The following is a 15,374-nucleotide window of genomic DNA, read 5'->3' on the forward strand; positions in this document are numbered from 1 at the left end:
AAATAGACAGCTATTATGATATAGAATCTTCGCCAATCGCATTTCTTAATTTAAAAAGGCAAGAGGCCGAAGAAAAGTTTTGCCTTTTCAGCTATTTAAGTAAAGATTATTTCTATTAAGAATATTATTTAAATGCCAATTAAATAATGCTTGCTGTTTCCCCTAAAGTGCCCTGTTCAATAAACCACCGTTCCCACCCCATTTTATAGGATATATTTTAAATAAGGGGGAAGAATATAGTTTTTAATTTGTGGTTTTATTAGTTTAGGTTGGTTATAACGGGTTGACCGGCGGCAGAGTTAGGGCCCCCAGCAGAGGTTAGAAAAAAAACACCCCACCTTATAAAAAAAATTGAGGGAGGGGGAGAGGAGATTCAGTGCTTGATGGGCAATTTGAGGAAAAGCACAGGATAGCTTTTTTATTAGGCTTTAAAGTTAAGTGGAAATATATTTATTCCATGATTTTACCTGGTAAAGATGTGCATATGTTAAAATAGTCAGCTGAAACCAGCAGTCAAGCATTATCAGACACATCCGGACCTGACTCCACACAAGGTAGGCTCCAAGCTGGCAACTTCTGGAGGCAAGTGACACTCCAAGCTGGCAGGATTTAGCAGCATAATACTGGCAGGATGATGTGAGAAGACTGGATAGTTGAAAGGTACAGGAAAGGATGGTCAGAAGGCTGGAGGTCCGGGCGTGCATTTTAAGTCTTAAATATTTCATATTTTATTATTACGAGGATAAATCTTTTAAGGATCACTGTTTTAGATGTCATTGGGTCATTATGGGAAAAAATCTTAAATAAAATGCTCTAGGATTGAATTTTTTTTTGAGAGAGATTTTGTTTTGGAAGATTTCTATTCTCATTTAAAAATAGTTTAGGACAAGAAAAAAGTTGAAAAAAAGGTTTTATCAATAAATCTGATAAAATATATAAAAAAATATGTTCTAACTTCATTCATTTGAAAAAAAAATAACAATAAGCACTTTCATTTTTACCCCAGACCATGCACGTGAAATTTAAAATTCCTTCAGTGTTTTACTTCAGATATGTCCTTATAGTACTTCGTCGCACTAGTGCATTTATCATTCTAGTCTGTCTTCTTGTCATTAGTCATTCTTGTCTGTTTACCATTGTGAACATACAAAGGACAAGAAACAATTAAAATTATCACAATTTAAGCTTTTCATTAAACAGCTCTTGAACAACTGAAAGCAACTTTTCAGCAGAATCATTATTTCTAGCATTAACTTGTTCCACCAGATCTCTATCCAGTTGTGTAAATCCAGTCTTTAAATCTTCTAGTACTTCTTGTTTGGCACTATAATATTCGGTGGATTTTTGTTTCATTGTGGCACCATCGGTTTTCTTGTCTTTTAGAGTTTTCATTGATTTATTTATTACAGTTCGGAGTTGTTTATCTACCTGAAATTTAAAGTCTTGTTAATTAGGGTTGGCAATCCGAATCCGAATCGGAATTGGAATCCAGAATCCGGTTTTTTTAAAGCGGATTCGAATTCTTAATTGTTAGGCTAAAATTAGCGTCTTGAGTTTTTTTCTTTTAACCCCCCACTTTGAAGGCAAATATCAACCCCCCCCCCCCCCTATCTCTCCCCACCTACACCACTTAGTGGAAAGATCAGAAAATATGAAAAAAAAACGCAGCTTTAGATTATTTCTTCCCAGTACCCGTTATAATTTAATCCCTTAATTTATTTTTTTTAAAGCCTTTTAAAATATTGCTAGAATCCGAAATCCGTCATAAAATAAGAATCCAGAATCCGTGGAGTATCCGCCAATTTATTAGACGGATTCTTGTAAGAAACCGAATCCGGTCCAAAACTTAGACGGATTGCCATGTCTATTGTTAATAGAATGAAGCGTTTTTTCATAAAGCTGGTGGCTGTTTTAAGGCTTAAGTATTATTAAATGATATTATTTTAGGCTATTTTTATGCCTCCCATGCCCCCTTCCCCATTTCAAATACAGCAGTAGTTCCTTTGTAAAGTTCTAGTGCATACAGACATAGATGCTAACCCTAAGTTCAAGGGATTATAGGAAACTTTACTGTAAATGAGATCTATATTAGTTCAACGGTTAGGCGATCTTACAGACAGACACACTGAAGAAAGACATTCGCTTACTTTTATTTAAGGATTAGCTATATAATACAGCATATCTCTGTCAGTGAACGAATCTCTTTAAACTTTTTATAAATGGATTTTAAATAAAATGACACCTGGTGTATTAGATTGGCTGAACAAATAATCCTGTCTTGTTCTCTTGCAGCTGAGTCATCTAAGGCCAACATTTTTATTTATAATTTAGATTTATGTTAGGAATTAAGGAAGTCTGCCTTAAAGAGTTGGTCTTCAAAAGCATAATGAGAAAAATTTGATCATTGAAAATATTGTTATTTTCTACCGTGTAGTTTTTAAAATACAAGCGGCTTCGCCCCTAGCATTAAAAGGCTCTGTATAAAAATGGTACCTAAGGAAGGACAGAAAATAGCCTAAACCATCTAAATATCAATTTTATAAATAGAATGGCCTAAAACCATCCCGATATCTATATTAAGCTTCCCTAAAATAGAAAACTCAGTTTATAAGTCATTGAAATCTTAGCTGCAGACAAGAAAAAACCAAGTCTGTGATTTTGCATGGTAGTTGCTTTATAGAGATACAATATGGAACAGTGAAGGAACGGCGGCGCATCCGCCGAAAACCGCCGAGAAATTGCAAAAAAAAATTCGGCGGGAAACGGCGGTTGCGCCGCCGTTTCTTCACAGTTCCATATTGTACCTCTATAAAGCAACTGCCATGCAAAATCTCAGACCTGTAACTCTTTTTTTAGTTGAGTTCCTTTGTTGACTTTTAGTTTTGGTTTCAAAAAGTGGCACATCCGCCTCCCCCCTTTGTAATAAAATATGCACTCTCGACGTAGAGAAATATTTTCCACAAGGGCTAGGACTCGAGCTGTAGTGCTCAGGAAAGGTGAGTAAAATCAAACTTCATTAGTGTTTTCTTATTGTCATTGCTTGGACATGATTTGGGTCATTTTTTTCTTAGTTTTTGACCAAAACTGTAGGGTTTAAATGAAAAGAGTGAAGCGATTGTTTTTTTTTAAAACACCCTTTACTAGGATAATAGCTGAAAATTTAATAAATGACATTGGTTCCTGGTAAAGGTTTCTCTGGATATTTAAATACCGTCTCTATTATGCTGGACAAAATTTCTGAAATAAATGAAATTATTGATTCTAAATTTAACACCGCAAGGAAAAACTAATGTACCACTTAACAGTACTTTTACATGTTACAGGAGACAAAACATATGGCGTAGTTAAACACTTCCCCCCCCCCCCCTCTTATTTTTTAAATAAAATGAGAAAAGAGGCATTAGTTAGGATAGGATAGGAAATTATGGATACATGACGAATTAGTTCAACAAAAGTTAAAGAAAATGCTCTGAGAACCTTGTTTAACATTTTAAGTCACCACCTTATTATTGACAAAGGCACTAACTACTATTAATGTTTTGTATACTATTTTTAACGTCTTTAACTATGATCCAATTCTAGACAACTTAAATAAATCCTCACCAAAATCGTATTTCTTTTCTTCATTATATTTAATAACAAATGAGAACTTTTCCCAAGAATTCTTAAAAGGGTCCGGTGGTTCTAATGAACTTGACATTCGGGTTATCACTTCATCTGGCACCCGATGGATTCTAGATTAAGAAAATACATTTTTTGGAGGTTATTTTTATTACCAGGGGCGATTGCTCTTGGGATGGTGGATGTACCGTACCCCAAAACTTGTATACTTCATCTCTGGACCTATAATCCCCTTTACTGCAAAGAAGAACCATTACGGTCCTACGGTTAACATGACACACAGAGACATCCTCTTACTTTAATTTAAAGATTAGTTCAACATCTTTTAACAATAGAGGGACAATTTAAAATCATGTTACAAGTGTTCTAATAAGAGAACTCCCTATTTTAATTAAGTCGATCTAACGCTCGTATTTTTTAAAAAATTTCTATTACCTTTCTTCATTGAGCCTAAGTGCAGTTTGAACCTCTGTTGTTAAATGCAATTGACAAAAACCTATTTCTTGATCTCTGGCCATCTAAATAAGATCAATGATATTATTTGTAAAGTGAATGACTCTTTAAAATATTTTAAATATCTAGGTACTGTTATATATGCTTTTAAATCACAAAATTATGATATTCAAATTATTAGATATTGTAATATTGCATTTGTATTAATCAAATATTTTAAGGCAAATTATTCTTTCCATTGTCATATCTCCAGGAATAAAGGGATGGGACAATGGATCTAAAATTCATTATTTTGGTTGTTTTTGGACTTTAGGTACTAGAAACAATGCAACTTTTCTTATTTTGGCTAATTTCAAGACTTACGGTACTAGCACAGAATGCCGCTAAAATGTAGAACTTAAAATTGAATCAATTGCCATTCCCTTTGTCCCAGCCAGTGGCGTGCGAACCGAAGGGGGCATTTGGGGCAATCGCCCCCCCCTAGCGACCAAAACGCCCCCCCCTGCCCCCCCCTAGCCACCGCCCCCCTGCCCCCCCCTAAATGTTGAAAAATGCCCCATTTTGCCCCCCCCTGGTCAACAAAAATGCCCCTTTTTGCCCCCTACCCTACAAAAAGCAAAATTATCCCAGTTTCCAAAAAAAGATCAAGAAATACTCAACAAAAAAATTTTTGGCGCTTCGCGCCAAACAGACAGTTATTACTTATTTAACCTTAACAAATTTTTTAATTAGTGTATAAATTAAGTTATAATCTTTTTTCATTGAACATAACAAACCAGGTAATAGGAAGTATTTTATTTTGTATAATACAAACTTTTTACCAAAGAAATTTTGTACATCCCCAATGATGATACACAAAATTACCCCTTATATAGATTACAATTAGTGGATGAAATGTATTGAAACTCGACATCAACCAACCAATCAAAATTCCATTAAAGACCCCAAAGTTGTTGAGCCAACGAATAAGAAAATTTTATATGAAATATTGGGGACTAGTGTAATAAATAGCCCAAAATGAATAACTATATATGATGTCATATTATTTTCAGGATAAGTTTATCATTTTTTTTTGTGTACATACCCTTATAAAAAGACATGTTTATTATGGCAATTTTTATTAAAAACCCTTAAAACTAACTACACTCTATTTCCTAACTTGATAAAATACGCAACTCTTGTTGTCTTTAATTTATTTTAGTTCAAAGGGGGAGTAAATATTTTTAGGTGTGCTTCACGCACCGCCCTTATAAATCTTTGGAAACACCACTTAATCAAAAATTAACAGAGTTTTAAAGTGCCATTTAAAGAGGGTAGGATATGTTGATATAACTTTTTAGCTTCTCTATAATTCACTATGGCTGTCAGTACATAATGCTAAGGGGGAAATGTGATTTTTTCAACTGCAATTAAAGATAGAAGGCTAAAACTTAATGTTAACATTCCCATCATTATGGAGTATAATTAACTATTAAAAATTCATGGAGGTCGGACTGCTTTTCAGGACGTTTTTGGTTATTTTTGCACTTTTAAATTTCGGGTATAGTCCCTTTTGTGACATTGCCTCTTAAGGTGCATTTCATCGTATTTTCACAGTAGGTTTTCACCTATTTATAGCTCCTGCGGGGCCAATTGCCTAACCCTAAAAGAGACTATACCCCAAAGTTTTCCATATTTCTAAGAGGTTTTTATATCTGTAGATGAAAGGACAAGTAATTTTTTTTTATTTTTTATATCTTTGGTTTTTATGGTACGATAATTTTTTTTGTGGATTATAATATTAAAAAAATAAAATTTCTCGCTGCTTCGAGCATCCAGTATGTAATTTACTTTGACTGTCATCACACAACATACAGGAAAAAGGATTTGTGACTTTTTCTACCTAAAATATATATTTATTTCAACAGATGCTCTTTAAATCTACTTGTCTGTATTCTTATTAATGATTTTTTGTGCTTTGATTCTTAAAGATGTTGTCATCCTTGTTGTCATACAATAAAGAAATATTTAAAATCAGTTTTACATATTAGGTTAATTTTTGGTAAATTATTTCCAAAATGAGTGTTTTTAATTTTTATCACCCCCTCCAAAAAAAAAATTTTTAATTGGGTTTTTCATCCTTCCTGCTGAGATTTTATAACATCCCCTTCCACCCATAAAAAATGTTTTGTGGAGTGGGGGGGGGGGGGGGGAGAAGGTTAAATTATCTTCTGTACTTTTTTTTCGAAGATGCTTTCTAGCTCCCTTCCCTTCGGTCATTGCAGGGTGGGGAGAAGGGATGGGGGAGAAGAGATGGGGGGGGGGGAAGAAATGGGGGATATAAATGGGAAATAGGGATGGGGGAAGGGATAAGGACTAGAAGGCCCATAATCAAATAATCCCACCCCTTAAAACGCCCTTATTTAAAATTAGTACAAATAATCAAAATGCCCCCCCCTAAAGCAAAGTGCCCCCCCGGGGCACTTTGCTTTAGGGGGGGGCAAAATTTTACAAAATCTTCAAAATGCCCCCCCCTAGACAAAGTGCTTCGCACGCCACTGGTCCCAGCAGTAACCATCAACTAAATTACTCCAAAAACATATTTGGTAATTTCAGCTGACTTAAAGGGGGCAACACATCGTAGTAAAGACAACCATTTTTAAGCCCCATAAATATTAATTTTGATTTTTATCACTTATTGGTTATACCTTATTCCTGCCTTTATCCTATATATATATATATTATATATATATATTTACCTGAAAATAAGGATATCTCATGCTCGATAAATGATTATTATCATCTATAATAATCAGAAGCCTGCCTTGTCCATCTTTGTCATTGTCATCCTTGTTACCAAAACTATATGTTGTTTTTAGAGATATTTGATAAAGTTAAGTAACGAAGCTACTCTAAAATATTCGTCCGTCAACAGCTTATATTAAAAAGGGAATGAAAAGCAATTCATCAGCTACATTTAAAGACATATGCCTATTTTTTTTGAGTATACATTCCTCTTGCTGAAAACAAAAATTTTCAATTGAACTGGCTGCAATGCTCAGAGGAATATTTATTTTTTGTATATGGCCAATCAGAATTCATTAACAACACGTCACACTTAAAACATTAGAAGTTTTGCTTTATGCAATTCTGTCAAACACATAACAGCAATATGCTAGGTATGTTATATGTAAACTATTAACAGTAATGATATCAATAAAAGGTTGTACAATCAGTTTTTTGTCTGTCTCTACTTATACAAGATTCATATATTTTGGATTAAAATTCTGATAGATAAGATAGGTTTTGTTGCAAAATTTACTGGAACAACATCATTTGGAATCATAATCATTTGTTTAAGCAAACAGCTTAGCATATAATATCTCCCTTATTTTATCACAGAATTGAGTTGACTCTAAATTACAGGGTTTGTCCATATACTGGTGAAGTTTGAGGTTTACAGTTTGCTGTACCTTGGTCCGCAGGTCCTTCCACAATCCAGGTTCTGTCACTGTCTGCTTCTGAGTTTCTAAACACAAAAACACATTTGCTAGGTTCACATTAGATTCTTTTATTCTTCTCTTTGAATTAAAATATACTCTTTGTATTTAAGCACAAAATATACTCTTTGTATTTCAACATAAAATACACTCTTTGTATTTTTTTTAATAAAAGGTTACTCTATGTATGGTAGTACCAAGGACACTTATTGTATTGTTGTATAAAGTAAATTCTTTGTAATATTGAAATAATATGATCTACCTAAAGCAAAAAGGTCATCATAGCAGATATTAGAAAGCTTCATAGTAGACTCTTTGTATGATTGTACAAAGTACACTCTTTGCATCATTACAATACAATTAAATAAGTCTTACCTAATGGAATAAGGTCATCATAACAGACATGGGCAAGCTTCATGTTAGACTCTTTGCTTTGTAAGTACTCTTTGTATTGGTGAACAAAGGTTGTTTTACCAGAAGCGGGTAATCCAATTAGAACTTAAATAGAACCAACATCAAAACATGACATTAGGGAACATTAAGTACCAATTGAATTATTTTTTTAGATAATTAATGCATATAAACAATATTATACTGTTAAAAATAAAAAAAATAAGTCAAAAAAAACTTACCCATAAAAGCTATTTTACACTCTTCAGTTCCAGAATCTTCTGTCATTTTTATGTCTGGAATTTTATAATACTTTCCTTCAGGTACAATTAGAACATTAATTCAAAACTGGTTAAACAATCATCTAATAATAATTTTGCAGCAGATATAAATGTTAACAATATACATATTTAGAAATTTCAACTAATTTTTATCATAAAGTTTGAGAAAAGTTTTTAAGTTAATATTTTAGTGAGGTACTTCTAGATATCACCCCCCCCCCCCCTTGGATGTTCTTATTGCTTCTAGATTTAGATTTTTTACAACAGCAAATTATCTTTTTTCGAAAAAAAATATGTTATAACTCTAGGTAGGTAAATACCTTTATAATATACAAATAAAATTTTAATTTGTAGTAGGTATAGAAATAAGTTTAGTTTAAAGCCTTTTCATAGATTACAAATAATATTTGTTGGCACAAGCAGCATATCCTCTCTCATTGTATTCTTCTTTTGTAACACACAGCTTAGAAAAATCTGTTAACATAAAATATTTTTCAATCTAGCTATTTGAAGTGTTCCAATAACATCAAATATAAGTATTAATGCATATCGATTAAAGCTCCTCCCCCCCTTCCCCTCCTCTATCTTTCTTTTAAATTGAAAATGTTTTTTTTTTTTCTAGGCCTATCCCCTGCGGGAATTTCCCAGCACCCAATATAACCTAACCTAACCAACCTAACGGAAAAAAATACCCTTCACTCATTTTAAATTTATTTAAATAAAGTAAGGTTTATTAGTGTACAAGAGGGTGCTTTCGGCGTGCGTTTGCGCAAAAATTTTTGCTTTAAAAGTATTGAGGAAAATAGTTTGCCTGCGTCTTTAGCTAGACTAGCTCCTCCTTTCCATGGATATAACATGGGGTCTTCCGAGATTCGGATGTTCACCTGAAATAATTATTGAACCATGAGTTTGGACACTGATAGTTTTAGACCAACTAATCAATATTTCAAGTACCCAAAGACATGGAGCCAACGAATAAGGCAATTATAGTTGAAAACTTTAGGTACCGGCGTAATTTACAGTCCGATGCCCAATTCCTCTTTGCAAATTTGTGTATTTTTTTTATTTGCCTTTCTATATTTATTAGAAGCAACAAAAGAAAAAATACATAGGTAACAAAATAAACCTTAAGATTCTACAAAAGAGAAGCTTCAAATGCGATATATGCTATGCAAAAAGGTTCCAAATTTTGTTTTTTAAATGCGTGATTTTTTTTTATTGATCTATCTATTTGTTAACTCAATCGATATACATTACTTGGATGTTGCAACAGATTTTCATATACTCAAATAAAGAGATACTCGCAGCTGGCTAAAATAACGTTACCCCCCCCCCTCCCCATCCACCCCTTTCTTTCCTACTGAATGAACGATTTAGCCATCAAATGAGGTCAATGATAACAACCAAAATTTACGACAAATTTCTCCAGTCAATAATAATATCCATGTATATTCTACATCCAGTGTTACCTCCATATTATCAGGTGCCAAGGCTCTGATTTCCTGTTCCAACCTTTCCTTAAATCCTGGAAACTTTACATTGCCTCCAGTTAAAACAATATTCCTAAAATATTTTTTTTAATTACATTAAAGAAATACCTATTTTTTTGATTAAAAGGGAATTAATGAAGATTGGGAAAATTCTTTAGCTTGTATCTTTGTAGGTTAGGTACATGTTGTTTTTTTTTTATGGTAAATTAGCAGCTGCGCCACTAGCATCTTAGAGGCACTATACCAAAAGGGCGTGGGAGGGTGCTGAAAGAACGCTTAAACTAATTCAGTACAAAAATCTAAAGCAAATCAGCCTAAACCCATCCTATGACCTATATAAAGCTCCCTTAAAATAGAAAACTCTGTTGGTTCAGTGATAGGAAAAACAGAATCTTAAAAGTCACACAACAAAACATTAATACTTCATATAAAAAGCTTTACAGATTTTGCGGTTTTGCACATTGATCAAAAGTCTAGTTAAGCATTAGTCAAATTTTACCTGTAGAGCCAAGGTTGAGCCATCTCATCACAGGTATGCACAGCCAGCTGGACAGCCTCAGGTATACCCATCTGTTGGATACCAATATCTGATGGGTTGAATAAGATCTCAGGAACCATAAACCTCTCATTATTCATCCTAAATATATTAAATTTTCAGGGGATTAAACACATTCATGGTACTTGAACGTTTAAAGCTACTAAATATAACTTTAAAAACTATTATATTTAAACTAACTACTTTTGAAATGGCCGTCTGTATATCAGTCTAAAACATTTTGAGGAAAACTAGGTGATTTTCTAGTCTTCTTTGTAAGATAGACGGCTGAAATTTTTGTGAATATTTTCTATACAAATTACAAATTGTAGTACATGATTTCATTGGTACGTCGGTCTATACAAGAGATATATATTTATAAATAAATGTTTTGTGATTATCTACCTAACACATGCTCTTTAACTCACTTTATCAGTTTGTCTATTCTTAACTTTTTGTGTGATGTTAATTATAGATGTTGTCATCCTTGTTTTCCACTCTAAAGTGGAAATATTTTGATAAGACAATGACCGATAAATTGATGTACATCGCTAATGATTAAACAACAAATTACCCCTTATGTAAATTACAATTAGTGGTTCAAACGTTTGGACACCCAACAGTTCCAGAGTTGTTAAGCCAACGAATAAGAAAACGCAATATTAAAACTTTGAGGACTTGTATAATAATCAGCCCAACGTCCCCTCCCTCTCTATAAGGACTACCTAATTATTTGTTCTCCATCCGCGGGTTTGCCACTGGATTCCTCTGCAGACTTCATGTAGCCTCGCCGAATTGATGTAAAATCTAAACAAACGGGAATTGTGTCATGGGATGCTCCTATTTGTGAGCAAAGATATATCCATACTTTTACACTTGATGCCCTTTATTAGTCAGTTCGTTCATCCAGAACGTGGAGAGAGGATTGGGTAAAATGGGTGGAAAGGTGGTAATCGTTATTTTAGCCCGCTCTAAGTTTCACTTTATTAGATTACATGATAATCTGGTGTAAGATCCAAGTAACCTCTGACAATATAAAAATAATTCTGAGTTTTACATCTTTAGTATGACGCAGCTTGGTTCAACTGGAAACAGCAGGGATCTTGAGGGATAAGACATTTATCATAATGTTGTTAAAAATATCATCTTCTAGAGTTAAAAATTAATTTTGAAAAAGATTGGTACCAAAATTCAATAAAAACACCCAAAAGTTTATGTGCCCACGAATAAGATAACGTGGTTATAAAACTGAGTACCAGTGTTATTTACAGTCCAATGTCCCCTCCTTCTTCCCAGGGAGACATGCAACTAGCTGGGACATACCTGGCAGTACATAGTCCCTGGCAACAGTATTGGCAGTACGGGATTGGCAACTTTTCATGTCAGCATTCCAGTCTGTGGTTACATAGCAACAATCCTCTAGAAAGTAAACAGATTGGAAAGGTTAATTGTGAGATTTTAAGGAGATGGAGGGGGGAGGGGGGGTAGAATGCATCAGCTCGCAGCATGAAGTATCAGTAATTTTATCTTGTGTGGTTCTACCATAGTTTTATAGAACATTGAATAGAAACTTTTGGAATTTATCAGTTATTATTAAAAACCTCTTTAGAAGTTGCCTGTACTTCTAAGTGAAAGTTCATGTTTTACCACCAACTCACCCCCCCCCCCCCCTCTCCAAATATAATAACAATAAATATCAGCCAAACTTTATTTACACAAAGAAAATTTACTGCTTCAATTTAAATGATCTATAGAATAGATACAATATAAACGGTTAGTTAGATTAAAAGGAACTTTCTGGTAAAATGATTATAGAGTTGCTTAACTTACGCCTTACTGTAACCAGAACTATCATGAAAAGCTTAAAGTGTTATACGCTGATACTGGCTTGAACACCGAACAGGCTTTGTGTATTAAAAATATTTCTCACCTTTACAGTCGTTCATTACATAAGTTTCTTCTAAAACGTGGAGTTGTCTGTAGGAAATTATCTCCTAAAACATAGAACAATTTTTGATAAACAAATTGTAAATGGCGACAATAAATATTCAAAGGCTCGGCAGCCGCGAGTCAGACGCGACTAAGCCTTAATTTAAAACCCGTTTGGATGTTTTGCATTTAAAAAAAAGGGTTTTGCCATATTTGGTTCAGGGTTAGGTTTGTACATTTTGACAAAAATAAACCTTCTGATGTATTTCGAATAATTGTATAAGTGGCAACTTTTCATAAACTGTAATGATTTTGATACTCATTAAGCCTTACAGTTTAATTGGTAGACCGAAGAAGGCAGCCGTCATTATAATACAATGAAAATTACACGTAAGACGTAAAGCTAAATTAGGTATTGTTTTTTTTTTATAAAATGTCATATGTTAAGACATAGCGCTTCAACAAAAAAACCTAAACCTCTAAATTCCTATACATAGTATACAATCCATAAACACAACAACAACAATAGAAACTACTAAAAGATAAATTCACCTTCAAATGATTTGTCAACAATTTTCCCCCAACATCGATTCGCTTTACTGCATTTCTTACTCTTTTCCCTTAAACAATAATATAATAAAATATATAAATGATATCGGCTGCGTCCATTACCTTACATCTAAGGGCTTTGTCTTCGAATGTATGTAAGTATATATTAGGGGTCAGAAAAAATCTAAACCATTCCAACAAAAAAATTTATAGGTAATTTATCTAATAGTGCAACTGATTAAAGCACAGTTAGGACTTCTAGACAAAGGCCATGCAATGAAAGGGTTGGTTGTCTCCTGAATATAAAATATTCTTGTGTCGACGTTAAAAGTATTGCATCCCTTTACAAGCGTATGATGCCCTTGGGTTCTGTACATAATGTCTTGAAACCCGCCCAAACAAAGTAAAAAATGTAATAGTAGCGACGCTGCTAACAAACTTACCTAGTACGTATGGAACTATGTGAGTAAAGCTGTAGCCAGAGTCTATCACTAGACAACATTTCTCCTCAGGGTTTTCTTAACAAAAAGTTAAAATTTATTATATCATTTATTCAAATTTTTAAAAAAAAATACCACATCAATAACTAATAAAATGTCATGGTTGAACATTAATGATCAGATAAGTTGATTCACTGTGCAATTGTTCAGGGGTCATAAAATAAGGGAAGAAAAAGGAAGAGAACGAGTTGATAAATAAATGAAAATCATGAAACCTTTTCATTGTATACGTAAACGGACCAAGTAAGTTAAATGCTAAATGTATATTGGTACGGGGAATCTTCACTAAAAACAGCCATTTAACCTAAATAGGAGCTGAGCTAAATCACGGTGTTACGGACGGACTGGCGGATGAACAAGCAAAGTGAATTAAGAGAAGCTTCACTTCTAAATTTTCTAATTCTTTTAACTCACTACACAAGCGACGAATTCAGGCTGTTATTTTATAATCCAAAGTAGGATTGATCTACTTCGAAAGCTAGTATGATCAGGTCTAAACCCAGGGGTTTTAAGGGATAAGACAAAGGACGATAAATAGGCGAATATTCAAAATGGTAACAAAATTACCCTTTGGTATACTAAAATTATTGGACAACACTAATTTGAACCAACCAAACAAGATTTAATAAAAGCACCCAAAGTTTTAAAGCTAAGGAATGAAAGAGCATGTCAAGTCTTTAAAACTTGTGGTACCAGTATAATTTAAGGTCTAATATCCTTCCTCCCTGAGTTAACTAGTAATTAGCATATGTATAGTTTGTACAGCCCATAGAGTACATGGATATAATAAGTAATTTCTTGTATTTTATAGAGTACAAATATAATCCTTTGGTTGATTTAACTTTATGTTAAATACTTAGTATTTCTTCTAATATGCTAAAAAAACGAGAAAATTATTTCCTTTTGTGTATACTACCTAGTGTGTTTTTGTAAGTACTGAAATTTTAGAGAAAAAATTGTAATATTAAGCATTCCTAACTTTTTTTCTATTAAGATACACAAAACGGCCAGATACATTGATAAAAAGTTACCTAGTTTATTTTGATAGCATGTGAGGTCTCCAGGATGTGTTCTTAATAAACTTTTAAATCCATATTCTTCAAAGAAAATCTCACTCAAACCCTCCTGTATCATTTATGTTCACACTTGTTTACAAGCATCGCATTTCTACATTCAAGCATATAGTGTCTATTGTTTTTTAGGGGGGTGGGAGGGGGGTAAATATCCCTTTATCCCTCCCCATTGGACGTCTGTGTGGTTGTCTATCAAGTCTGGATCATATTGCATGATTATAAAAGACATTGACATAACTTACTAGACAAAATGATTATTGTTGTCAGGGCAATCTTCCCAAGAGATTTTATTTTTTTTTCATAAAAAAACAGCCGAGTGGTAAAATAAACGTTCCTCACAGAGTTAAGCGCAGATTGACAGACAAAATCAGTAGCAAAGTTACTACGATACTAAGAGAAACAAAAATTATAAATGACCTTATTCGATCATGTTTAATCAGGCTAAAGATTTGATAATAAACTAATCAAAAATGAGGTAATATTACTAACACTTCCTTGATTGAAGATTGGGAATAAAATTGAATAAAAAGAATCCCTTAACTTTTTAGGTTCTAATCTTCAAAATAAATAGATAAATGCAAATTCTTAGTGAATTTCTATCATTTATAACGACTATATATTTTAGGCAGTTTCTTTTTTATATTTAGTATCCCAACTCTTACTGAACTTGATAAAACTATATAGGTAATATAAACAATTATCTAATTTTGCATAGCGACATACATGACTTTTCTTACAGAAATTGTATTTACATAGAGTGATCAACACAGTTTTAAAAACATGTTAGGTAGGTAGTTTATTTAATTATCCAAATGAAAGAGAATTTTAAGTAATATCAAAAAACCTTTAAAAGTTAAGTTTTATGTCTTTCGAAGAATGAACGACAGATAGACGGACAAAAATCTGTATAAACTAGATGAGTATGTATCGGGAATCTTCACTAAAAATTTCAGCTGGCTATCTTCAATAACAGCCGAGAAAATCACATTTCCCCCATAGCGTTACGGACTGACTGACGGACAAAGTGAATTATAGAGTAGCTTCACTACTAGAAATTCCTTAGTTCAATAAATA

At 33.2% G+C, this 15,374-nt stretch overlaps 4 protein-coding genes across 5 annotated transcripts in view; all 4 read right to left on the bottom strand.

The window, feature by feature from the left end:
• The window catches only part of LOC145322700 (uncharacterized), a 97,876-nt gene that overhangs the window by 66,735 nt on the left and 15,767 nt on the right, over nucleotides 1-15,374 (bottom strand). The gene's annotated exons all lie outside the window — the stretch shown is intronic.
• LOC145322696 (cytosolic purine 5'-nucleotidase-like) overlaps nucleotides 1-15,374 on the bottom strand; it is an 83,530-nt gene that overhangs the window by 52,389 nt on the left and 15,767 nt on the right. The window lies entirely within an intron of this gene.
• Pstk (Phosphoseryl tRNA kinase) overlaps nucleotides 1-15,374 on the bottom strand; it is a 34,291-nt gene that overhangs the window by 3,149 nt on the left and 15,768 nt on the right. Inside the window, exons 2-10 of one of the 2 annotated variants that reach the window (XM_080164912.1) lie at nucleotides 8,186-8,238; nucleotides 7,929-8,051; nucleotides 7,441-7,582; nucleotides 6,813-6,915; nucleotides 4,057-4,139; nucleotides 3,604-3,734; nucleotides 3,181-3,237; nucleotides 2,243-2,301; nucleotides 717-1,428 (exon numbers count right to left, since the gene is read on the bottom strand). In XM_080164912.1, coding sequence (XP_080021038.1) covers nucleotides 1,174-1,428; nucleotides 2,243-2,301; nucleotides 3,181-3,237; nucleotides 3,604-3,734; nucleotides 4,057-4,139; nucleotides 6,813-6,915; nucleotides 7,441-7,582; nucleotides 7,929-8,051; nucleotides 8,186-8,231 — 999 coding nt within the window. In that variant the 5' untranslated portion in view covers nucleotides 8,232-8,238 and the 3' untranslated portion in view covers nucleotides 717-1,173. The other variant, XM_080164913.1, reaches the window with a different exon arrangement.
• Arp6 (Actin-related protein 6) lies at nucleotides 8,619-14,361 on the bottom strand. The gene is made up of 8 exons (XM_080165498.1): nucleotides 14,259-14,361; nucleotides 13,171-13,245; nucleotides 11,573-11,668; nucleotides 10,975-11,056; nucleotides 10,214-10,351; nucleotides 9,694-9,787; nucleotides 9,036-9,108; nucleotides 8,619-8,698 (listed from the first exon to the last, which is right to left on the bottom strand). Exons 1-8 carry the CDS (start codon nucleotides 14,359-14,361, stop codon nucleotides 8,619-8,621), a joined length of 741 nt encoding a protein of 246 aa, XP_080021624.1.

This window comes from Acartia tonsa, chromosome 6 (assembly GCF_053477335.1).
Source record: "Acartia tonsa isolate MP-2025a chromosome 6, ASM5347733v1, whole genome shotgun sequence".
Classification (NCBI taxonomy): domain Eukaryota; kingdom Metazoa; phylum Arthropoda; class Copepoda; order Calanoida; family Acartiidae; genus Acartia; species Acartia tonsa.

Coding starts and splice junctions, on each gene's coding strand:
- Arp6 (XM_080165498.1), bottom strand. CDS start 14,361: ATGATACAGGAGGGTTTGAGTGAGATTTTCTTTGAAGAATATGGATTT. Junction 13,246..14,258: donor ATGCTATCAAAATAAACTAG/GTAACTTTTTAT, acceptor CTTTTTGTTAAG/AAAACCCTGAGGAGAAATGT. Junction 10,352..10,974: donor GATGGAGAACAAATAATTAG/GTAGTCCTTATA, acceptor TAATATATTTAG/GATGAATAATGAGAGGTTTA.